Raw genomic sequence first — 25,533 nt, forward strand, 5'->3', positions numbered from 1 at the left:
AACCTCTTTACCTTCATGAGATAGTGATAAAATTTGCATATACTGTATCCTTCTCAGACCCCACGTAGTGAGATTTCACTGAGTATATTATTGCTTCTTTTGGAAAAATGTAATGAAACTCATGGAGTCCGTTTTTTGAAATTCAAGGGTATTTTTATGATTTTATGGGTTTAGTGACGTCAGATGTTTGTTATTGAGTTCAAAATTTAATTTTTATACATATTTAATGATGCAAATAAAGGATTTAGACTAAAGTTGATTATCAGAGGCGGAGCTAACACTATAGTTATCGATTTGACGGAAACCAATTATTTTAAGTTACAAACCCTGTATTTGTGTTAAAATTTATTTAAAATATGTAATAAATAATTTATCCATGATCCAGTAAGCAAAAAAAATTATGATTCATTACTCATAAACTAAATATTCTGGCTCTACCTCAGTTACTGATTCGATCGAACTAATAGATGACTTTCTAGCTTCGCTCCTTTAGTAAGATCTATTTGTTAGTATATTTTTTTTTAAAAAAAAAGGTACAAAATTGAGTCTTAAAAAATAAAATGAATGATAGAACGTTTGATGTGAATCATTGTGACTAGCACACAACTCTCTATCTCTTAATTAACCAAATATTAAACGTGAAGAATAAATCCCATTAAGCAGTAAGTTACAATTTTCATTTCACTTTTTTAAAAAAACTAAAATCAATTAGTTACAAACTTTATCGCCAATTCATCATTAAATTGCTGGGAGTTAATAAAATTTCTTGATAATTATTATCTAATTTGTTGCTAAATTTGAATTAATGATATATTTTGCTGTTTAGCTACAAATTTTTAGCGTTTTATATATTTTTATCGTAATATTTGAGAAAGGGCTTAATGATGTGTCACTATAGTTGTCTATGATTTTTCTGATTTATTTTTTGCTTATTTTCCAGGAGCGACAAGATTAGAAATGTGGCTATTCGGGACAAGGTAGGAGTGGCCTCGGTGGAAGACAAGATGCGGGAAATGCGACTGAGATGGTTTGGACATGTCAAGAGGAGAGACACAGATGCCCCAGTGCGGAGGTGTGAGAGGCTGGCCATGGATGATTATAGAAGAGGTAGGGGTAGGCCGAAGAAGTATTGGGGAGGGGTGATTAGACAGGAAATGACGCAGTTACAACTTACGGAGGACATGACCTTAAATAGGAGGGTATGGAGGACCCACATTAGGGTAGAATGCTAGTTCATAGTCTCGTTATTCTTCTCTATTCATAGGCGTAATAGTGAATTACGATCTCTTGCGCTTTGACTTCTGATTTCTGTTATTTCTATTATTATTTATTACTTTATATGCTTTGATTACTCTATTTTATCTGTGACGCTTTCATTATTTATTTATTTGTTATTTGTATTTATTTGTTAGCTATTCGTTATTTATTTGTTGTTTTTCTCATAAAGCTTTTAATTTCCTATTCTTATCTAACATTTTTTATGCGTTTACGCTTTTACTGAGCCGAGGGTTTCCAGGAAACAGCCGTCCTACCTTGGTAAGAGTAAGGTCTGCGTACATTCTACCCTCCCCAGACCCCATATTGTGGAATTTCACTGGGTTGTTGTTGTTGTTGTTGTTATTTTCCAGAATTATACAAATGTTGTAGTTGACTTTAGTCAGTCAACTATTAAAGTCAAATATTCTCTGTTGACTTAGCATGTGATGCCAGTACGTGAAATTAAATATAAGAAAATCAAATTAAAAGTTTGACAAAATGGCCATCAATGAAAATAAAATAGAACTACTTTGCTCTTTTCCACGTAAAAGTTAATTGACATATAAGTTTGAATAATTTAAGTTATATACATTTTTATGAAAATTTTCGTACACGCTAAAAAAAATCTCTTTTACACGCTAATTTTTTATTTACTGTAAATTTTATCTTCCCACACACATTAGAAAAAATATCACTTTTACGCGCTAATTTTACCAAGTTTGCTTAATTTTACCATCTCACATAAAGGAATAATACATAAATGATTTATTTAATTTGGACTTAGCTGATACTTATGCACTTCAATTTTAAATGTGTACTAGTAGATACATAAACTTGTATAAAATTGAATAAATAGATACATGTGTCTTAAATGACAATCTATAAATAGCTCTTTTACTCGCTAATTTTATGTTAACTTTAAGGAGATTGGACTACTCAACCAATACGGGGTTTGTTTCACTCTATTGATAATAGATATTTACCAAAATAATTGTTGAGAGAAATATTAAAAGGAAAATGTCACAATTGACGTGTTTTTGTTCTCTTACTTTCTGGAATTTTGGACATGACAAAATCATTGACGTAAAGAGTAAGTCGTTTGGACATAACATTTTATAATAATAATAATAATAATAATAATAATAATAATAATAATAATAATAATAATAATAATAATAATAATAATAATAATAATAATAATAATATAATAAGTAAAACAAATTATTCATGCATTTAAATTTGTCTAGTGGTTATAACTTTCTGACCCTTCATGGCATGTGGTTCCTCCACTAGGAAATAATTTATAATAAGTGGAATATATAAAGCAAACAACTTGTTACAATAAGTTAAACTATATTGATATGGTATATAAAACTACGGATACTCACATTGTCAAAAACTCGATTTTTTAAAATTTTTTAACAGGTGTCGAATATTTGCATTGAAGTTTTGACTACACTAGTTCGAATTTAAATCGAAAATACTTTAGAATTTTTTTTCATTGTCAGAATTTAAATATGAGACTTCTGACTAGGATAAGAAGATCCTATCCATCCTTCACTAAACCTTGGTGTTCAACTAATCTGTATTTCCACGTGAACCATGATCCCTATAAAAAAAATTATATTTTCGAATCTTAAATTCGAGACGTTTGATTAAGGATGAAAGGATTATGTCCCTTCACTGCTATATATCCCTTGGTGGTCACAATGACTCAATGTATATAAGTTTAATGAGTTAATGTACTTCATTCTTGTACCTCTTCTATGGCATTCAAAAACATTGCCATTCTTCTTTTCTTCCACACAATTTTCCAATCCCAACTATACAAATCCATAGCATTAGATCAAACATGGATAAAAGCTGGTTATTGGCAATATGACACAACAAATCCTTCCAATATCCAAAGCATAAATTCCACTCTTTACACACACATCATCTATGGCTTTGCTGAAATGAGTTTCAACTCATCAATAGATCACATGATTGTCACAATATCAAATGATGAGCAAATTAAAAACTTCAATAAAATTGTCAAGATGACAAATCCATTAGTGAAGACAATTTTATCAATTGGTGGAAGTGATCAATCTTCATATGGATCTGAGATGTACCTATTAATGTCAAGTACATACTTCACAACAAGAAAATATTTCATTGAATCATCAATTGAAATAGCGCGATTTTATGATTTTGATGGACTTGATTTCTGCTGGATTTGGCCTACTTCATCGCAAGATATGTCGAATTTGGCTACCCTTTTGGATGATTGGAGAATAGCTATTGATCTAGAGTCAAAGAAATCGAAAAAAACGCGACTTTTTTTAACCATGGCAGGTCAATACACACCATTTATTCAAGATTTGACTTTCCCGATTGAGTCAATGAGGAAAAACTTGGATTGGTTACATGTTTTTGCATTTGATTACTATAATCCAGGGACAACAAATTACACATCCCCTGTTGCAGCATTGTATGATCCTTCAACAACTACTAATTTGAACACTGATTATGGGATTAATGTTTGGATCAAATCTGGTTTTCCTAGTGAAAAAATTGTGTTGGGATTGCCATTTTTTGGCTATGTATGGACATTGGTTAGTCCAAAAAACAACCAAATTGGGGTGGTGGGAACAGGGCCAGGGCCAAAAGATTCTCTGTATGATGAAGCTGAAAATGAGCCATTCGCGAGTAGAAATGGTGCATTGGACTTCAATAGTATCAAGAGAGACATGATAAAATATCGCGCTAAAAATTCAACGTATAATTCAACTTATGTGATGAATTATGTCTCTATTGGTACAACTTGGGTTGGTTTTGATGATGTTGAGGCAGTGAAAACCAAAGTTTCCTATGCAAAAGAGAAGAATTTGAAGGGCTATGTGGCATGGCAAGTCTCATATGACTATACCTCTATTCTTTCTCGGGCTGCTGCATTAGGTAATTTGGTCTCTTTATATGATTTTACGCAATTCTTATCTCATACTAAGGCGAATCTAGAGTACAATATATAGGTTCACTAGAACCTAATACCTTTTGTCCAAATCCCAATATATATTAAGAACTTCATCAAATGTTTATAGATATTTGACTGTGAACCTAGTTAATTATTAACTTGAGGTCGTTGTAGAACCTTACTTTAAATTTTGGATTTGCTTCCGACCTTATGAGCTAGCTTTTGGGTTGTGTTAGACCCAACATTCATTTCTTATTATAGTATCAGAGCTAGACTCATCTCAATTTTGGTTATCCGAGGTTCGGTCAACATAGTTTGTTGTTCGCCCTAAAGTTGGCAGGCTTGGGTGTGCGAGAGGTGTCAGAATTCCCACATTATTGTTTACAGATGGGTGACTTAGTCTATTTATATGTTTTTTGGGTGATTCTTATCTCGTGAACTAGCTTTGAGGTTGAATTTGACCTAAAATTCTTAATTTTTTTAACGAAAAATTTACTGGTCCGACTAATCTGAATTGACCTCGAATAAGGACAATGTCTAAACAATTTGTTTTTTGTTTTTTCATTGATAGAAGTTAAAGATATTCAAGAAGTGGCAGATATTGATCAATCAGCTAGTATGAAGAAGAAGAAAAAACTCAATCGATTGATTCTCATTTTGATTCCAATGGGATCTCTATTGATGTTATTGTTGCTTATATTTACACTATGGTGTCTTCGAAGGAGAAAAATACTTAAATTTCAAGGTAATTCTTTAAATAGTTATTCTCTCTATTTTTTAACGATCGTGCATCGTTATATATCTTTCTTTTGAGCTGAGGATCTATCAGAAACAGTATCTCTACCTCATAAAGGTAAGAGTAAGGTTAGTGTACACCCTATCGTTAAAAATTTCTAAAATTATTCTTACCTTTTTTTTAGTGCCAAGGAACAAAATTGGAAGCAACAATAATGAAGAAAAAGGAGATGAAGAAACTAGGACTTTGCAAATATTTAGTTTTGATGAGATGAAGGAAGCTACAAATAATTTTTCAGTTGAAAATGAGCTTGGAAGAGGTGGATATGGACCTGTTTACAAGGTACATTAACATTTTGTTTCCTTTTAGAAAAAAAATGAAAAATTGAAAAGTTTTCTTTAGAAACATTGATCAAGTATAATGTACTGTTTTAATATTTGTAAATGTGATTTTCAAAATAATTAGTCAAATATAAATTGATACTTTCCAAAAGTACTCCTCACAAAAACACTTACAAAATAAGCAGATCTTGAGAGAAAATTTGGTCAAATAGGCTATAATTAGTCCAGGTCGAGTTAAGCCAGTTCATGGTTTTCTTCTTTTGATTTCCACTAGATGTCTGGTACGTGTTTAGGAAAGTCTGATTTATTCTTTTTCATGCTGCGTAAGATTCATTAAAAGAAAAAAAACACTTTGTATTAGGATATTTTCTCATTCTCATGACTTAAATCCGAAATTTTCTAATCAACCTACGACTGAAGAATCCTATCCGTACCACCATAACCTAAGCCAACTTGTAACGTTACACGAACAACATGTTGAGCCATAGTCAACTCTTTCATTTCACTTTAATGTCTCATGAAAGTAACTAATTAATCAAATTGACATATAATATTACTTTTTCTAACTCTTATTTAAAAGTAAAAATTAAGTTAATTATATTGTTTGATTAGCTTGTAAATATCATCTTTTACTTGTAGTTTTTTCTTTTCTATACTTGATTTCCGAATTATCTTTTATAGGGAAAGTTGAAAAATGAGAAAGAAATAGCAGTGAAAAGGCTATCAGAGACATCAACTCAAGGATTGGAAGAATTTGAAAATGAAGTGATTCTTACAGCAAAATTACAACATATAAATCTTGTAAAAGTTGTGGGATTTTGCATTGAGAATGAAGAAAAAATGTTGATCTATGAATATATGCCCAACAAGAGCTTGGACTACTACATTTATAGTAAGTCATTCTTTTCCCTTTCTTTTTCACATTTCATATTGAGTTTAATTTATATACATCGTAAAAATATTTTCACATTATTGTACAGTTTAGAAGACAACGACTGTGTAAAATTCATATGGGCTTGGCATTTTTTGAAAATAATCAGTGTTTGAATAAATTTGTTAAAAAGCAGTTATTTTTTATGCAGAAACATCATTTGTGTCGTAAATTTCAATCTTCAACAAGTGAAATAATCGGGATATACTATCTTGATTTTTGAAATAAATGACAATATCATGGATTTCGTATATAAAAAAAAGTGATACATCATGATAGATGTCCTGAATTTCTTCCAGGATATTGTGATGGAGTTTCATTTTTTTTTTCTAATTCAAGAGGCTTTTCTAAAAAAAAAGACATGGTTCTTTCAATTCGTAATCCGGAGAAAGCAGCTTTCCGCTAAAATCATATTTGCTACTCTGATATTAGCTATTCGAGTCAAATCATAGGATTGAAAGCCGATTGCCCCTCTACTCTAGTATTAGCAATTTCCTGAAGCCATTCTGCTATCATTCTAGTTGTTAGTAAAGTGACCATCGTTGTTGATGTTCAATCGTTTAACTCGCAACCAAGAATTCAACAATTGGCTATTTTTCGATGATATTAGAATATATGGGTATTTGAAATTAGAAATCACGAGAATGACATCTATTTTTTAATTTTACTCTAAATAATTTTTGTATTATTAGGTTGCATTTACATGTCGTAGTAGCATATAACTTGCCTTATTATTAAGATTACATATTTCATTATTTATAAAGGATTACAATAAAAATCTTTTGAATGGTCTAATAGTGTTATATTTCTTCATACTATATATAAAGACAATTTTTAATAATTATTGAGGGGGGAGGGGGGACTAACCTTTTAAGAAGGTTAAATTGCATAGATAAATGCAAAAAATTTATTATACTGTCATTGAATATAAAGAGTCAATTAACATCTCTTTTTATCTTTTTTGATTGATCACCTCCTTTTTTTTCCCCTTTAATTCACAAGCACATAAGATCAAATTCCAATTGTTTATATATCTAGATTCTAACAATTTATATCTATGTTTTTTTCATCAACTTGATTTGTATTTCCACATGTAGATCAAGTGAGAAGATTAGTTCTAAATTGGGAAAAAAGAGTGCAAATAATTGAAGGTATTATTCAAGGGTTATTATACCTCCAAGAATACTCAAGACTAACAATTATTCATAGGGATATAAAAGCCAGCAATATTCTATTGGACTTACAAATGAAACCAAAGATTTCTGATTTTGGAATGGCAAGAATTTTTAAAAAGGATGCAGTTGAAGCAAATACCAATAGAATAGTTGGTACAAGGTAAGTATTATATATATTTATATTTTTTGGAATTAAATTTATTTATATACATTGATTAAAGAAAATAGCTGGTGCACGAAACATATCGTGTTCACCGGCTCATATTAAATGGTGTATTATTGACAGTTCATGCTGAAATTAGCATATAGCATCAGTGATTGATTCCACAGCTCGAATCTTAATTTTTTATGATTATATTTTTAATTAATATTATTCATTTAATTTGTAATGTGTTGTAGGGGTTATATTCCACCTGAATATGCAATTGAAGGTAGATATTCAACAAAATCTGATGTTTTCAGTTTTGGAGTTCTTCTTCTTCAAATCATAAGTGGGAAGAAAAATACATGTCTATATGGTGCAGATGAGAATTTAGACCTCCTTGAATATGTGAGTTGTGAATAACTTCATATATATTATTGAGATTTAATTTATTTATACTAATAATTAATATAAAAAAAATTACACTACCAGTTTTTAACCTATTGTAGCAGGTTATCTGTTTTGTATTTGAAAATTATTAATCATATTTATTATGGACAAATAAATGTAGTTATTTTTCAGATAACTATGATAGTGTTAAATTAAATTTCTTTAATAGTGTCAGTGCATAAAATTAAAGATGAGCTTATTTAATTAAGCGTTTAACTTTTATACATTGAAAGTAATTAATAAATTCTAACATACTATTAATTTATCAAAAAGATGATTACATGTAACCTTTCATTCTAATTAAAGACGAGTCTGGTAGGGAGAAAAATATTTTTCAATTTTTTTATCTTGGTTAGTTTTTTTTTCTTTTAAAAAAATAATACTAACATTCCACACTAAATCGTCTCTTTCCTAACTTTCTGCTAATTAACTACTAAAATATCAGAAAATAAATAAGAAATATTTTTCTCCTTACTAAACACACCCTATATGAGATTAATAACCTGAAAAATAAGATAAATAATGTAGTCAAACAGATAGAAATTACACTTATAATATAATATTTGTTATTTATTATAATAATTAGAAAGATGCATGTATACTTTGATATAACTTTTTCTCTCTCTCTCTTTGATGATTTATTTAAAATTAATAATACAGGCATTCGAGATGTGGAGAAATGGTGAAGGCATGGAATTTATGGATCAATCACTTGATGATACAACACATTCATGTAAACTATTGAAATGCATGCAAATTGCATTATTATGTGTCCAAAAAAATCCATTGGATAGGCCTACAATGTTGGAAATTTCATCTATGTTCAAGAATATTGAAAATTTAGTTATGAGTTCTCCTAAGAGGCCTGCATTTTCTATAAGAGAAGATGAAGATCAAGTTGTTCTAAATGGCTCATCACAAGAAATAGACATTGACAATGCAACAATTACACAATTGGTTGCAAGATGATATGCTACTCTTTGCAATGGATTTAACCTAGCTACCATGTAATTTGTCTTATTTTTTAAATTACGATTTGAAGTGTAAAGATTATTTATTCATTCCTCCCGTCTCATTTTACACGAAGGTGTTACTATTTGAGGAGTCAATTTTTCTTCGACTATCCTCAAATTTTTAATTTAATAAATATTTTGAATGAGGAGGAGGAAATGAAAAAAAGAAATATGTAAGCAATTTAATCTTGAGTGTTAAAATCAAAGTGATAATACTTATCACTCAACCATGGTTAAGTGACAATTGTACAAATGTAATACATATGTCTTACATTAATTGATTTAGTAGAAAAATACTGAATGCACTAAAATTAGGGTTCTTTACATGAATAGCCAATTAGATTCAATATTTCCTTCTCCTTGCCGATATACAAGGATTATACATTAGTTATACACGATTACACATATTTATACATGAATTGTTCTATTTTGTGCTTGGAGCATTGATTAGAAGCAATTTTATTCACATGGTGTTTATATCAAACCTAAAATTTATGTCGTGCATATAAACTTTTCGAATCTGCTATGAATTTTTAACCATTATTTGAAAAGTAATAAGAAATAGTCACACTTTAGTACGAAAATAAATTTTGAATCCAAATACCCTTACTTAAAACATGGAAGAACTTATAAACGTTTGAACCATATATTATTTCTTGGTTTGTAATTTATAAATATTTGAATCCCATGGATCCTTTCTTAGTTTGAGATATTTTTATCCAAAACCTTTTTTTTTGTTTTCCATCCGGTGTTCGGAGTCTACACTTTAAGCCTCACCTGAATCCAAATCGCACACTGCAGGGCCTATTCAAGAATGACGCTTCAAATAGAATTTTCTTCATACCCAAGAATTTAACTCGAAACCTCTGATTAAGATGTAAAAAGAATGATCATAAATAATAATAACTTTTAAAATAGTGGCTATGTGGCTAATATTTGATAATAGAGATTAAATTGGCTATTTTACTCACTTTGTCCCAAAGTAGCATCCCAACAATTATATACTAAAAATTTATCCGGTAAATCTCACTAGTTTATGATCTAATTACTTAGATTCACGTTACCTTTTTATATTATGAATTCTATTAGATTTTGAACTTCGTATATATGTATTTGGCATGTCCAGGTACATGTATCTCAGATAAATGAATCAAAATTAGGTATAATTTATTTTACATATATCATATTCAAGTGAATTAGCACGTATCTAACTCTCTCCTATTTCGCTCGACACTCTTCTCAATAATTTCAATAATTTAAGTATAAAACAACAACAAAAAAAAAAGGTAATAGTACACGTCAAAAAGCATTGCACAAAAATTTTGGGGGCGGGGTTAAAAGTAGCGTTTCCATAAAATGGAGGACCAGTTTCCGTGAACCCTAAAACACATCATCTTTGCTCTTTATTTCTGATACAGGGTTTTAGGGCAAACTATAGAGAGAGAGAGGGGAGATTGCGGCACCCACAAAGCATCGAAAATCCACTGGTAATTATCACATCAAAATCATCTTTTTTGTTAAAATTTTGCAACTTTGCAGCACAGTTTCAATCCGATATCAGTAAATTTAATTGATATATGAAATGCGCATTTGGATTTGTAGATGTGTTTACGTTCTTGAATCTTCCGATTTATGATTTGGGGTTCTTTTTATTTACCTGGAATGAGTGAAAGTTGGAATTTTTATCTGTTTAATTGATTTGTATTTTTTGTTTTCTTATTTTTTTTGGGTGTTGGGTCAATTAGAGCGGAGTGGATATAGAAGATTAATATGTTTGACCTTACTGGTTTGGGGTAGAGTTTAGTTGATTTAATTGATTGATGGGTTGTTTTAGATTTGTGCCTAGGTAAAAAAAGATGATAAAGAAACCTTTTCTGGGTTTTGGTTGAGTGGTAAGAGGGTAATTTGTGTTGTGTGGGTTAGGCTCACTAGCGGGTTCGAAAAAAAAGACTTGGTTTTTAAGTGCAGAAAGGTGTTGAGGGCGGGCACCTAGTTTCAAACTGTGTGCCATTGGCTTTTATGGATTTCTCGGTTATAAAAAAGGAGGATAAAGAAATCATTGTTCTGGTGGGGTGAGTGGGGGTGGGGGGGTGGGGGGGAAGACAGAGAAACTAAAGTTTTTACCTTTTTGAACTACTGATTGGATTTTGTTGTAGGTTGTCCTAGAAGTGCTACTATGTGTATATGGATTTAACACTTGTGGTCTTGCCTGTGTTGATGAACTTAAAACTTCATAAAATTTCAGCATAGTAATTCACAGGTGGAGAGTGTGAGGCAGAGGGTTATCTACAATGAAAGTGCCAAAAGTAGATTAATTTCTACTCTTCTGTGGTATTTCTAACACATTATGTTCTTGTAACAGTTACTATTTTCATCTTGCTGACACCATACGAACTAAAACCAAAATCAACCTCTAATTATAAAATATAGAGGTCTATTAGAAACAACCTTTGTCGCTACTCTATTTGCTTTACACACTTGTTTTTTTCGATATTTCTTTACTTGAGTCGAGCATCTATCGAAAACAATCTCTCTGCCTTTACAAGATAGGGATAAGGTTGCATGCCAGCCCCATCAATTAAAACTCACTTGTGGAATTATACTAGGTATGTTGTTGTATGATGCTTAAAAGGAACACAACAAAAGAATACAAATGTTCAAACTTTAGATCACAAAGAATTATGTTCCACCAAGCTATTGACCATGAAATCGTAACAAAACATACTGTTCATATATCCTCAAAGAAGAAAATACAATTAGAATTGTAGCCCCATCACACGAGCCACCCTTTGTTCCTTTATACTGTCTGCTTATGCCTTGTGGTGAATGGCAATGTGTTGCATTCAGAGCGACAATTAGTGTTCTGATGGTTTTGTGATTGAGTATTGTGAAGTAGAAATTAGTTCATATTAGTAGCAAATCTGAGAAACAATGTATAAAGGATATTTCATTCCTCTGAATAAGATACTGAAGTCATATTGGACCTTTATACAGCTTTTTAGATAAATATAGAGTAATCTGCTTGATTCACAAGATGAATGTCGTAAAAATGGGGATGTTAGGATAGAAGTTTGGTGACATGAAGGAATGATAAGAATGAAATTGCAAGTCTGTATTATCTCTCTTAAGAGTTTTGAACGAAATTTGGTCAGCTTTTAGGAACACAGGGTATGGCAATGATGGAGTGAGAGTAGCTTGGCAAGTTACATCATATCGATTTAGGAAGATATGATAATTCTTTAGGAAACAAGACAACAAAGCTCATTCAGATGTGACATTCAGGATCAATATATAGTATTGAGAGACATATATATTCCGAAATGAGTATTTTACAATTAAAACATCTCATAGTCTGTTAGTCAGAAATCATACTTGATTTACAAAAAAATATCATAGGCAGAATAGAACAATTTGAGATGGGAGGAGTGGATTATTTTTGATTAAGTGCTGACACCACAAGTTACTTTGAAGAGAAGACACAAGCTTCTCACACATTTCTTTTTTGGATTCCCTTAATGCCGAATGTCTATTTGTTCTTGTGGATGGTGACAAGGGGTGCAGTCCTAATAGTTGAAAGCTTGAGAAGGAGGGAGTTAACTTGTATCAAATAGGATATAGAGGATCATATGGTTAAGCCTAAATAGTATGAAATTGAGGCATAATTGGTTGATCAATTTATCAATCACTGATATCTCTTGGTATGCTATGCGAGCTAAATAATGTGCTCTAAGAACCTAGTAAAAGGTTTTTCTTTGAATGCCTTCAGGAGGCGTCATTACAGATGTGAATATTTGATTGTACTACTGATATGATGAAAAAAACTGCATCTGCAGGCTCTTCTGTGCGACTTGTCTCTGTTATTTGGCAGTACTAATAAATCTTTTTCATTCGTGCAGCTTAAGACATTGTTGACAAAAACATGGCCAAGCATCACCCTGACTTGATCATGTGCAGGAAGCAGCCAGGAATAGCTATTGGGCGTCTTTGCGAAAAATGTGATGGCAAATGCGTTATATGTGATTCTTACGTACGTCCTTGCACGTTGGTACGAGTTTGTGACGAGTGCAACTATGGTTCCTTTCAGGGCCGTTGCGTGATCTGTGGAGGCGTAGGTATTTCTGATGCATACTATTGCAAAGAGTGTACTCAGCAGGAGAAAGACAGGGATGGTTGTCCTAAGATTGTCAATCTTGGTAGTGCTAAAACAGATTTGTTTTATGAACGTAAAAAATATGGTTTCAAAAAAAGATAGCATGGGATTTTCAAGTTTGTCTAGTTAGTGACATATTATTTACTAGAAGTGCCCATCTTGTGTTAAATTTATTGTACCAGAGGCTATTATGTACTTGTATTTTTATGTGGCAACATTTTGTTTAGGCTTAAAAATAAATGAACATATGAATGTCTCTAATAGTGATGGTTTGCAACTTAATATCTTTTTAACAAGATGATTATAGAGTTCACTATTCAACCTTTATGTATCATATTAGATCTAATTCATATTAGATCTAGTTCTAGGAAATATGTACATTTAATTAATTGGAGAGATGTTGAATACATTTATTATCTCTTAAATTTGTTTCTAAATTTCATTTACATAGTCAAATTATGATTTGTTTCGATTGAACATTTGAACATATGATAAATAGTTTCGATTAGACACCTTTAACTCATGTTTTGGAAAAGCTGTTGTGTATATTTTCAATTGCTTATTATGTACGTAAGTTAACTGCTTAACATGTCACATTCCTTAATTTGATGCTTTCACTTGTACAAACTGTAAAACCTTACGCATATTTCATTGAGGATGATATGTATAGTTAAAAGATGTGATAGTTTTTAAATGGTTGATTTTATCTAAGCATTATGCGCTTGATACTATGCCCAAAGCTTTTTCAAAATCTGAATTGAAGGTGTAATAAGAATAAGTTTTTACATATTCAAGTGTTTAATGAATTGATAAAACGAGTCATAATTCGAATTTCTAAATGAAATTTACATAAACAAATCTAAGCAATTGTCGAACCAAAATTGGGCAAAAAAATTTAAACTATTTCTCAATTTGTGCTTATCATTCGTTCCAATTTTATCAGATGTAATTGAAGAAATAAACAAATTTGTCAATATTCTGCCATATAAACACACAGAAAAACCTTTCGTGAGGCGATGAGGGAGAATTGATAGTTGGCTGTTTTCATTGGGCCTGTCCTGGACTATAAGCCCATTGTTTTTCCTGGGCTTAACCATAATGGGCCGGCCTTTTGTCTTATTTTACTGGACAAACTTTAGTATATAATTGCTGGGATGCTATTTTGGGACAAAGTGAGTAAAATAGCCATTTTAATATCTTTTTTTTTCCTAAGGGAATAGACCCTACACGAGGCTCCCACCTCTCGTGCGCGGTCAGGGGTTAAGCCGCTCACCCCCAAGCTGTATTATACATAAAATAGAAAAATTACAGGGAGGATGCATAGACCTAACCTCCAATCCTATGGTGGTTCATAAGCCGGCCATCCTACTAAGGTCAGCCAACTAATCCCCGATACATGCACACGAAAAGAAAACCTAAAAACTATGCACCTAAAGGAGAGGACTCCTCTCGACACAAAGAAACTAGGAAAGCATAAATAGGGGAGAACACTGTAATTGGGTGCTCAATCCAAGGATGCAAAACGAAATAGTAGATCATGGAGGCTTTTTAATCCGTTTGGTCTTTCTCCGTCTGAAGCTGGGCAGGCCGACTCTATCTAGCATGTAGTATCCTCGAGTATCAGGAGGTAGCTGTTGGAGGGTGGTGTAGTGGCCTGGAGTGGTAAGAATGTGACTGTGCTTGGAGAGAGCATCCGCAGTGAAGTTTGCCTCCCTATATACATGCCTGCAAGAAAAGGAAGCAAATAATTTGGAAATAACAACAAGGTCATGAGTTACCTGGTGAAGGCTCCACGGAGGTTTCGTTTGATGATTGATCCATTTAGTGAGCAACTCCGAGTCAACTTCTAGGATAACGTGCTGAAGGCCCTTTTGAATGCACCATTTAAGCCCATAAACTGCCGCCTCTAGTTCGGCTTGATTGTTGGTTCCCTCCCCTAACGGTATGACGTAGGCGAAGATGAGTTTACCCATGTGATTTCTTAAGATTCCACCCCCCCAGTTGCCTCCGGATTACCCAACGCACTGCCGTCAGTGTTCAGCTTGACGAAACCTAGTTGTGGCTTAATCCACGAGACTTGGGTGATCTTCATCTCATGAGTACACTTATCTATACAGGAGATGGTGTGGATCCAGTTCGAAGGCCAATGGATATAGGGGTACGCGACTCTAAGGAGATTTGAGATGTCCTTGAAAATTGCAAATTTCACTCTCGCCAAACTAGAACTCTTCCCCCCGTATTTGCTCGCGCACCTATTCTTCCACAAATTCCAACATATAAATATTGGGGTGGAGTGGAGGATAAGCTTGTGAGCTTCTGTGCGGTCCTTGCGAAGCCACCAACTCATAACAAGAGGTTTGAGGGATGTGGCTTCATGCCTTATGCCTAGGGAATTGGAGAAGTAGCGCCAAATATTCCTAGCGAATTGGCCAGTGCTGAAAATGTGCTCTATGGTATCCGGACCTGGAATGTGGCAGCAACAACATGGAGTGGAATCATAGCCGAATGCAGTTAGCTTTTCCTCCATTGGCAGCTTGCCTCTAAAAGCCCTCCACAACAAAAAGGAGCATTTAAAGGGGATGTTTTTGTGCCAAGTGTAATAGTCGGAAAATGTCTTGGTCCGGTGTTCCCTGACAACCTGCCATGCCGAGGAACATGTGAAGTTCCCATTGGTATTAGGCTTCCAAATGGCCTGATCAGGTGTGTTTCCTTGCAGCTGAATTGTGGAAGAAGTAATAAGAGGGACGAGCTGCGCTGGTGCCAACTGATTTAGCATATCGATGTTCCATTGCCCATTTATAAGAAAATCAACCACCCTCGCATTGCTTGCGTTTCCTAATTCCTGCCTATAGTTGGTTAAGGGGCCGATACCTAACCAATCGTCCCGCCAAAAATAACATGAACCCGAGTGAAGCCTCCATTGAATGTGAGGTTCAGCAATGTGTTTGTTGTGCATCATGTCTTTCCATACAAGCGACTGACCAGAATGGAATTTTTTTCTGATGGGGTTGGCTCTCTGACAGTAATTGGCTCTAAGGAACTCACCCCACAACGTTGGTTTAGCTCTAAAGATCCACCATTGCTTGAACTGGAGAGATTTACACACATCTGTAGTTCTCATCAACCCAATACCTCCTTCGTCATATGGATAACAAAGTTTTTTCCATGAAGCCCAATGGTATTTTTTCTTGTTATCCTTCCACCCCCAGAAAAAATCAGCAGTGACTCTCTCAATCTATTTGAGAGTAGTACGGGTGGGAGTAATGGCCGAAAGAAGGTGAATGAGGAGCGAATGAAGTACGTATTTCACAAGTGTAGCTCTACCGCCGTAGCTGAGGATTTTGGAGTGCCACCCTCTAATTCTGTTGACAACCTTAGAGACCATGTTCGTGTAGTACATGACTCTTTGCCTGCCAATGTACAAAGGACATCCTAAGTAGGTGATGGGACTATGCTTCTGAGTGAAACCCATAACCTGTTTCACCGTTTCCACATTGTCTTGGAGTGCATTGAGATGCATCATGAAGTGGCTCTTATTTTTGTTTATAAGCTGCCCCGATGTCTTTTCATACAGATTCAAGGTCTTCATGATAATTTGAAGAATTTCCCTCCTTCCGGAGGAAAAGATGATAACGTCATCCGCAAAACTCAAATGGTTAATTTGTGGGCCTCTTTTCTTCATATAAAAACCATGGTAGAAGTGGTAATTATGAAGACTATTCAGCATTCTGGAAAGCACCTCCGCTCCCAAAATGAATAAAGCAGGAGCAAGAGGATCACCCTGTTTGAGCCCTCTGGTGGAATGGAAAAAACCATGTCTAGACCCATTAATAATAACAGAGTACCAATTGTTAGACATGATTTGCCAAATCATATCAATAAAGGTCTCACCGAAGCCCATCCTTCTCAGTACCAGACAAGTATAAGACCAGGAGACTCTATCATATGCTTTGGCCATGTCTAACTTGATAACCACGTTGTCACCAATAACGGGCTTTCGGATATCGTGGATAATCTCCTGTGCTAGCATGATATTTTCGGAGATGCTTCTTCCTTTTACAAATTCAGATTGATTGGGAGAAATAAGAGCGGGGAGAATCGGTGCAAGCCTGAGGCTAATGAGTTTTGATATGATCTTATTGGTGAAGTTACTGAGACTAATGGGTCTATAGTCAGAGAGTGTGTTGGGGTGATCTACCTTAGGGAGCAATACCAAACAAGCATGAGAAAAGAATTTAGGCATAGCATACCCTCCGAAGAAAGAAGTAATCACTGCTAGTAGGTCCTCCAAAATAATCTCCCAGCAAGTTTGGAAGAATTTTCCATTCATACCATCTGGACCAGCTGCAGAGTTAGGATTCATGGAGAAGACCACATATTTCAATTCTTCAATGGTAGGCGTGGCTTGAAGGATTTCATTCTGAGCATCTGTGATTATTCTAGGAATGTAATTCAAGATATTCTCCAGAATCGGAGATTGATCACCTGTGAATATTTTTTGAAAATGATCGCAGGCTGCTTTAGCAATGTGCTCGTCGCCCTGAATCCAATCCCCTTATTCGTTAGTAACCATGTGAATGAAAAGTCGCCTTCTCTTACCACGGATTAAAACATGGAAATACTTGGTGTTAGCATCTCCATCCTTGAACCAATGTAGCTGAGTTTTTTGTTTGAGAATGTTTTCTTCAATTTCAAGAAATCTGATGTATTCGGCGTTGAGAGCATGCAATTACATCCTATTCTCTTCATTATTGGATACTATCAGATTTTCTTCGGCGATTTTCACCAGTTCTTCATATTCCCTAACCTTGGCAAAAATGTCGCCGAATTCCACTCGCGACCATTTGCTAAGTGTGGAGGAGAGCCTTTTCATTTTTTGGTAAAAGGACCACATTGGGTTCCCTGTCATGGGTCTGTCCCAACAGGACTCTACAGTTTCGAGAAAAGCAGGGTTATCCACCCAACAGTTCAAGAATTTAAAATATTTAACGGTGGAATCCTGTCTTTCATTCATTTCTATAAGTAGAGGGTTATGGTCAGAACCAATAGAGGGGAGATGGGTGACTGAAGTGTGAGGCATAATGTCTAACCAGTTATCGGACACCATAGCTCTATCGAGTCGCTTCCATATTCTTTTATGCATATCTCGTTGATTACACCAAGTGTAGTCTGAGCCATGATACCCCAAATCTGTTAGGCCACATGCTTCAATAATGCTAATGAATTCAAAGCTTTTGTTCATGTTGTAAGGGATTCCACCTAGTTTCTCATTCGTGGAGGTGATGACATTGAAGTCCCCAACTGTGCACCATGGAAGGTTAGTGGAAGCGTGATGCATAAGTCTATCCCAAAGCGGTCTTCTAAGAGTATCTTTGCATTTTCCATAAACAAATGTCATGAGAAATGCACTTTGATGCTCTACATGTTTCATCTCACAAGTTATCTATTGGTCGTCAACATCGATAACTTTACAATCAACATCCTGTGTCCAGAAGATCCAAATCTTACCATTAGGATTGCACACGGACCTATCCATACCAAGGTTGATTCCAAAGCTTTGGAGATGAACATTGTTAGAGAAAGGTTCTAGGATGGAGATTATGGACGTTTGGTGGATATGTTTGAGCGACTTAAGTCTATCTATGACGCCTTTGGTATTGATTCCCCTAGCATTCCATATAATTATGCTAATCATTGATGGGATCTAAGGTTGCGGAGCCTAGTGTTTGGTCTGTTACTAGGAGCATGAATAGTAGTAATTTTAGGATTGTGGTGAACCCCTCTAGGTGATAAGCCTTGCTCACTAGCTAGTTGGTTCATTTCATCATTCGTGATTTTAGTCGTGATCCTAGAAGGTGCAACTGTACTATTGGACTGTTCAACAGTCTCTTCTTCATCCTCTAACCCAACCTCACTTTGAAAGTCTTTGTCGTCTTCATCCTCCGAGTGTATAACACCATATTCATTATCACTATCAGGAGCTGAGATCTGAGCCTCCTTAAAAGTGCATAGGATGTTGATGGCATTTTCAGGTTGCATAAAAGGATCTGCTTGAATATTCAAAGGGGTAAGGTTAAGAGGATCTTCACCACCAAAATCTGGGCTTCTAATTGGGGTGGTCTGATCTAGGAGGACATACTTAGAGCAAAAGTTTGAAACCACCTTACCAATGGTATCGTTTTCAACTCTATCAGCAGGAGTGTTTGTAGTGGTAGAGGTTGAAACTTCTTTTTGCTTTTCTAATTTCTTCTTTCTAGCTCTCTTTCTCCTTAGATTTTTAAAGTTACTAGGACTAGCTGAGAATTCTATATCATTAGTGTTGGAAATGTCTTGTTGTTTGGTGATAGAAACTTACACTTGGTGGGAACAAGGACTAGGCACATGGTCACTTGAGGTTGTGCTGAAACTATAGCCATTAATTGGGTCATTTTCAGCCCTCTCAATGTGACCAACCCTTTGTTTTTGGTGTTGAAAAGTTGTAAGTGTAGGTGCCATAGGCTGAACATTTTGTTCTTTCAACCTAGGAGCTAGACCACCTTCTAAAACCTGACTGGCCATATTTTGCTGCATATTCTCCTTCAAAGGGACAACAGAATTAGCACCTACAGCTTGCCTAGTTTCATTGGAGAGGACAGCTTCAGAAACTCCCAAATCATGCCATATTTCTTGCAAATTTGAAGCTACAGTCTGGCTCAAGATCTGCTGATTATGAGGCTGAAAATGGCCTGAGGAACTGCCTATTTCCTGAGTGGAGATATGGCCAACTACAGGTGCAGGTCTTTGCACTTGCTTGGGACTAGGACTAGAGGTTGGATCACTTGAGAATGTGCTGAAGTTATAGGCATGGTGTTGGTATTTTTCAGCATTTTTAATGTGACTCTCACCATATATGTGGTGCTGGAATGGTATGGGATTAGGGGCTGGGGCTTACACCTTTTTTTCTTTCAAGTTAGAGAGTGAAATAGCACCCAAGACCTGTAAATTTTCTTTTACAAAGACAGCAGCACCATGTCCCAATAACTGCAGGTTTTGGGACTGAATAGGGGCATCATTCTTGGCATTTTCCTGCGGGGGATTAGGAGCAACTAAGAACCCTAACTTTTGTGCATTGACAAAGTCCATTTTGTCCACTTGCTTGGAAGAAAAGTGTTGACTATTTGAAGTGGTAGCAGGGGCTCTAAGGTCATTCCTAGGGTCAACAATAGGGTTCTCATGCAAAATATAAGACAAATCCCCCCCACTGGACACCCCATCCTGCAGGTTAGTTGGTTTCTCCTGAATACCATCCTCTCCTCCATCAACTTCAGAATCAGCCAATACATTAAAAGTAATGTTCGGGGAGCCATGGGGGATTGAGAGCATTGAGTCAATACCTGATTGGCGCTCGCGATGTCCATGAATTGCATCAGTACCTGTATTCTTGGTTTGGGTGGGTTTATTTACCTGATGAGTGTTTCGTTGTACCTTCTGGGTGTTTTGCATAGTTTGGGTCTTACCTTTGAAGTTTCTTTTCTTTTGGGTTTCCCATTGTTCATTTGAAATTTGATTCTTGTTTGTATTGGTTGATTATTCCTTAACCTTGCCTCTTTCTTCCTGAGATGTGGTGGTAGATATTTCTAGTGGTACCTGTTGCCTGAAACTTACAGCATTAGTTAAGACAATAGGAATAGAGATCATACCTGTGTGTTTTGTCAACGCATCTTTGCTTAGCTCTTCTTCCTTGTCTTTGGCCTTGTTGCGTTCTGCATCTCTTCTGTTGATGGGGCATGCAAGAGGAGTATGGCCTTGGTGTTTGAAATAGGCACAATAAAGGGGGACATCTTCATATTCGATGTCCTGCCATCTACCTTCTCCATTTGGATCATCATTTTCATCGAATCCAATCCAAACACTTTGGATTCTAGGCTTTGTGATGTCCATTTGGACTTTTGCTTTTGCTATGCTCCCCCTTGTCTTTTGCATAAAGGCCATGTCCAAGTGCAACACTTGTCCCACGTCCGCAAGCAAGAGCGTAACAAATTCTTTATGGAAGCAGTGCCATGGGAGCTCCGGGAGTATGACCCAAACGGGAAGAATGGGGGTTTCATAATTTGGATCGAAAGTAGGGGTCCAAACTTGAAACCGCATAAAGACACCGTCAATGTACATACGCTTGCTATCTAAAATGGTGGCTCTATCATGTTCATTATCAAGGTCAATGTATATGTGTCTAGAGTTGAAATGGGTAATCTTGACCTTGCCCCTTAGTTCAGTTTGGGTAATAAATTTCTTTTGAATAATCTCCATCTTAGGCATAGGGCTGTAAAACTTACCTATGAGTGTATACTTACAGGATTCAGCCATCTTAATCATGTAATCATCTCTCTTAAACATGATGGCCGGACATCCCTGTTTTGTAACTCTTTTCGGAGGTGATAGGTTTATTTTAGTTTCGGTACCGACTTGTCTAATCCTAAGTCTTGTGGCTAAGGATTGCATTATGATGGGCGGAGGGGGGTGGTTAGTAGTGGTGGGTTTATTGTTGGGAGGTTTAGTTGTTGGAGGTATAACACTGGGGGTTAGGGAAACTATAGGTTCTTTAGTGATTTTAGGGTCGAATTTTTCAAAATTGGATGAAATGGTAGGGAAGTTTGAGACTGTGGGGTGTTTGGTAGTTTTGAGACCATTGGAGGTACAAGGAGTGTCCGAAGTAGTAGCATGATTAACTAATACAGCGTCGGACCTTAATGCACTGTTTTCGTGGCTATTGGTAGGAGTTGCAATTTTGGAATTTGAGTTCGGGGTATCTAAAAATTGTGTTTTTTGGTTTTAAATGTTCGTATTGGTATAAGGGTCATTCTGGTTTATAGAATTGCTTTGGGCGTTCAACGGAGTGGTGATTCCGGTGATTCTTTGAGGAATTCTAACACTAGTAGTAACGTTTGAAATGATGGGATGGTCGTTTTCATTAGAATTTTGTTCCTGAAGGTGTATTTGGATGCTGGGGAGTACCATTGAATTGAAAAGGAATTTTTTCGGTCACTGGAGCTCCGGCGCAACCACTATCAGCATGTATAGTCAAATTGGAAACCTTAGAATTGAAATTCGACGGGTTCGAAGCCTTACCTGATGGGGCTTTTTGGATGGTTGGATTCCTGTCATCATTCTGAACAATTTGGCATTGCCAATTTCTGAGTCGGAGCCCCGCCGCTTCGCCGCCTCCGGCCAGTGGAAGCGTAACCCTAATTCCCAAATTCGAATCGTTAAAGAGTGAATTCAATGGGTCTTTTGGGATTTCTGTGTTCTTCGTTGCATCGTGATCAAAACCCATTGGAAAATTTATATTTTCGTCGACATTCGTGGTGACGCCGCCGCCGCCGGAAGTCTTCCAGCCGCTTGAATCCTTTGAACTGATATTTGACAAGTTTGGTAATGAATTTGATGTAGATTTTTGTATGGTTATATTCGTGTTGAGCTCCTCTACACTTTGGCATTGGTCTTGAAGTTCGAATGTCACCGGAACTTCGACGTCGAAGTTCAACAGTAGAGTGCCGGCGACTCCGTGATCTATTGGGGCTGGGCTTTTATTATGAGGGGCGCACTGAGGTGGGAAACCAAACCCAGGTGGTGCGCCAACTTGAATACCATCGGCGGGCGTACAAAAGACATCCCGATTGGCCGGCGACTCGCCGGAGTTTCGCTGGACAGTCGCGACTTCATTTCTCTCAATTGCCTCGCTGAAATTGCTTGATTTTCGGATATGTTGTAGCCGAGATGTTGTTCTAACATTCTCAATTGGTGGTTTATCAAAACAATTCACAGAATTGGAGCTAGAATTGATTTCTCGTTCAGTGATCGCGTCTGGTTTTTCAATATTCCCGGGGCTTCGGATGTCCGATTGAGACGATTCTTGAAGAGTTTTGCTTAGTCGAAGATTGTATAGTTCTCTGGACTGATCCGGTGGCCTGAAAAGTTCTGTCGGCGGCGATGATGCCATTCCGACAGAGTTGTTGCTGTTTGTGCCATTTTAATATCTATTATCAAATATTAGCCACTATGTTAAAAGTTGAGAAAAAAATAAAACTCGACCCCATATAACATAATTGGTTTGATCACCACACACTTTATAAACCTAATTACCTTTAAGACTTGATGACGTATTCATATCACACAAGACAATGTATGCGACCTATCATTTAATTCCTCCTGCTCCAATACGATGTACCATCAATCTCTCCATTACCTTTGATTATCAACCCCCAAATACTTGGAACTTTCCTACTTGGGGATGACTTGATGTCAATTCTAACTTCCACAACTGTCACGTGATTTACCTCCCTGAACTTGCACTCTAAGGTTTAATTCTATCTTAGTCGTACACTCATGTTCAACCTAAACTCTTTTAGACTTTGGGGTGTATCTAATCCTTCAGCCTATATTGTCAACTCCACGACATGTTCCATCAATTAAAACTATATATATGCATATCGCTAAATTTCGATTAACGATAAATTTTATTATTTAGCTACGTGCTTTTATCCATCTTTAATCTCCTATTTTTTTTTGTTATGTTTGTAAATTAGTGTTCTAACGATTTGTTGATTTTTATTTTGATAATACTTGAAAAAGGGACTTAATGACGTGTCACTGTATCTGTCTATGATTCTATTTTATTTTTTGTTTATTTTCAAGGAATGTACAAGTGTTGTAGTTGACATTATTTAGTCAACTTTAAATATTGATTTGCCGTACCACTCGTTGCGGCAGCACGTGAGATTTAATATTAAAACAAAATCAAATTAAAAGTTTGACTAAAGTGGACACCAATGAAAGTTAGTCGACTTATATAAGTTGACCAATATTTATTGAAAAAATTGATTTTGTTATGATTTTATTTTTTATTACCTTTTTATAACACATTTTTATTTTTAGGGCTATTAACACTTATACCCCAAAAAAGAAAATATTTACTCTTAAATACTCCATTACTTTCATATATTTTTTATTTTAAAATAACATAAATTTATTTTAAAATTCGCGTGCTAATGTCATACTGACATCAACGCCCATCCTATATGATATCGATAGTGTATTAATATAATGACAGAGTATCATAGAGGATTAACTTTAGTCTTATATGATACTGATATAGTCTCAATGTACCGACATAGTATCACAAAAAATATTTTTTTTTACTAGTTTAGAGTTTAATAAATAAAATTTTGACTTTAATAATTTTCTTTTAGTTGTTTTATTTTTATTTCTTAAAAAAGAGTCCAATCCTATATGATACCTATAGAGTATTAATATACTGGTGGAGTATCATAGAAAATTAAGTTCAGTTCTATATGATACCGTTATGGTATCAATATACAAATGGAGTATCACAGACGATTAATTCATAGAAATGATGATGATGTCATGACGACATCATGCACGAAATAAGAAAGGAGAAAGTGGGGTAAAAGGGTAAATAGTTTGGGTCATGAGTCCATTAAGGATAAATAGTTTGGGTTGGGTCCAATTTGAATAAATAGTTTCACAATTGGGTCTATTTGGTGTAGTTTTTTTTTATTTTTATAAATAAATGATCTGAAAAAGGTCATTTTCTCTATTCAATTCGTAAATGACCCAGTCTAGGGGTGGACGTTTAGGTCATTTGAATTGAAAATGAAAAATTCTAGTTTGGATTAAGTGGTTTGCGTATTTCAAATTTTCAGTTTTGACTTTTGAGTCTGTAACGCGTACCATAATAATTAACAATCTCAATTCATCTTATGAAATATTTTTTATAATGTATAGCTTTCTACTATTTATAAGGATTGAGGTCATTCTATCGCGCCTATATAAATAATTTCATATTGGACTTAATAATATAATAATAACGTTAATAAGGTACGATACTAATAGATTAGGTCTTAAGAAATTGAACTTATCAGTGTTGGGCACATATAATATAGGCAAGATTGACTATAAGATATAAAATTTTGAATTTTTGAATATCCAATCCAAATCCGTAAATTTTAAAAAATAAAATTCAAAGTTCAATCCATTATCCAAAAATTCAATCCAACTAGCCAAAAAGTTCTAATTTTGGTCTGGATTTAGGATTGGTCCAAACTATGTCACCCCTAGCCAAGAGTTTGTGTTTAGTCACAAATACACTCAATACACAAATCTCCTTATTTCAAGCCTGAAATATAAGTGTATCTCATAAAACAATGACATATAAGTGTTTTTCGGTGCTAGTTAAGGCGGTTTCTTGTGATGATACAACAACAACAACTTATTCAATGGAATTTCACAAATGGTATCTAGAAAGAATAGAGTGTATGCAGACTTTATCTTTACCTCATAAAAATAAAAAGGTTATTTCTGATACGAGTATATCTCATAAAATATA

At 35.0% G+C, this 25,533-nt stretch overlaps 2 protein-coding genes across 2 annotated transcripts; both read left to right on the forward strand.

Annotated features, from left to right (window-relative positions):
- Positions 1-3,008: 3,008 nt before the first annotated feature.
- Positions 3,009-9,115, forward strand: LOC129891503 (G-type lectin S-receptor-like serine/threonine-protein kinase At1g11410). The gene is made up of 7 exons (XM_055966890.1): positions 3,009-4,197; positions 4,785-4,958; positions 5,134-5,291; positions 5,972-6,182; positions 7,319-7,556; positions 7,796-7,946; positions 8,649-9,115. The coding sequence occupies exons 1-7, from the start codon at positions 3,024-3,026 to the stop codon at positions 8,955-8,957; spliced, it is 2,415 nt and encodes an 804-aa protein (XP_055822865.1). The 5' UTR covers positions 3,009-3,023; the 3' UTR covers positions 8,958-9,115.
- A 1,226-nt stretch (positions 9,116-10,341) lies between these two features.
- Positions 10,342-13,550, forward strand: LOC129891511 (PHD finger-like domain-containing protein 5A). Its single transcript, XM_055966899.1, has 2 exons — positions 10,342-10,488; positions 12,898-13,550. Exon 2 carries the CDS (start codon positions 12,921-12,923, stop codon positions 13,251-13,253), a length of 333 nt encoding a protein of 110 aa, XP_055822874.1. The 5' UTR covers positions 10,342-10,488; positions 12,898-12,920; the 3' UTR covers positions 13,254-13,550.
- The last annotated feature ends 11,983 nt before the right edge of the window (positions 13,551-25,533 follow it).

This window comes from Solanum dulcamara, chromosome 6, assembly GCF_947179165.1.
Source record: "Solanum dulcamara chromosome 6, daSolDulc1.2, whole genome shotgun sequence".
Lineage (NCBI taxonomy): Eukaryota > Viridiplantae > Streptophyta > Magnoliopsida > Solanales > Solanaceae > Solanum > Solanum dulcamara.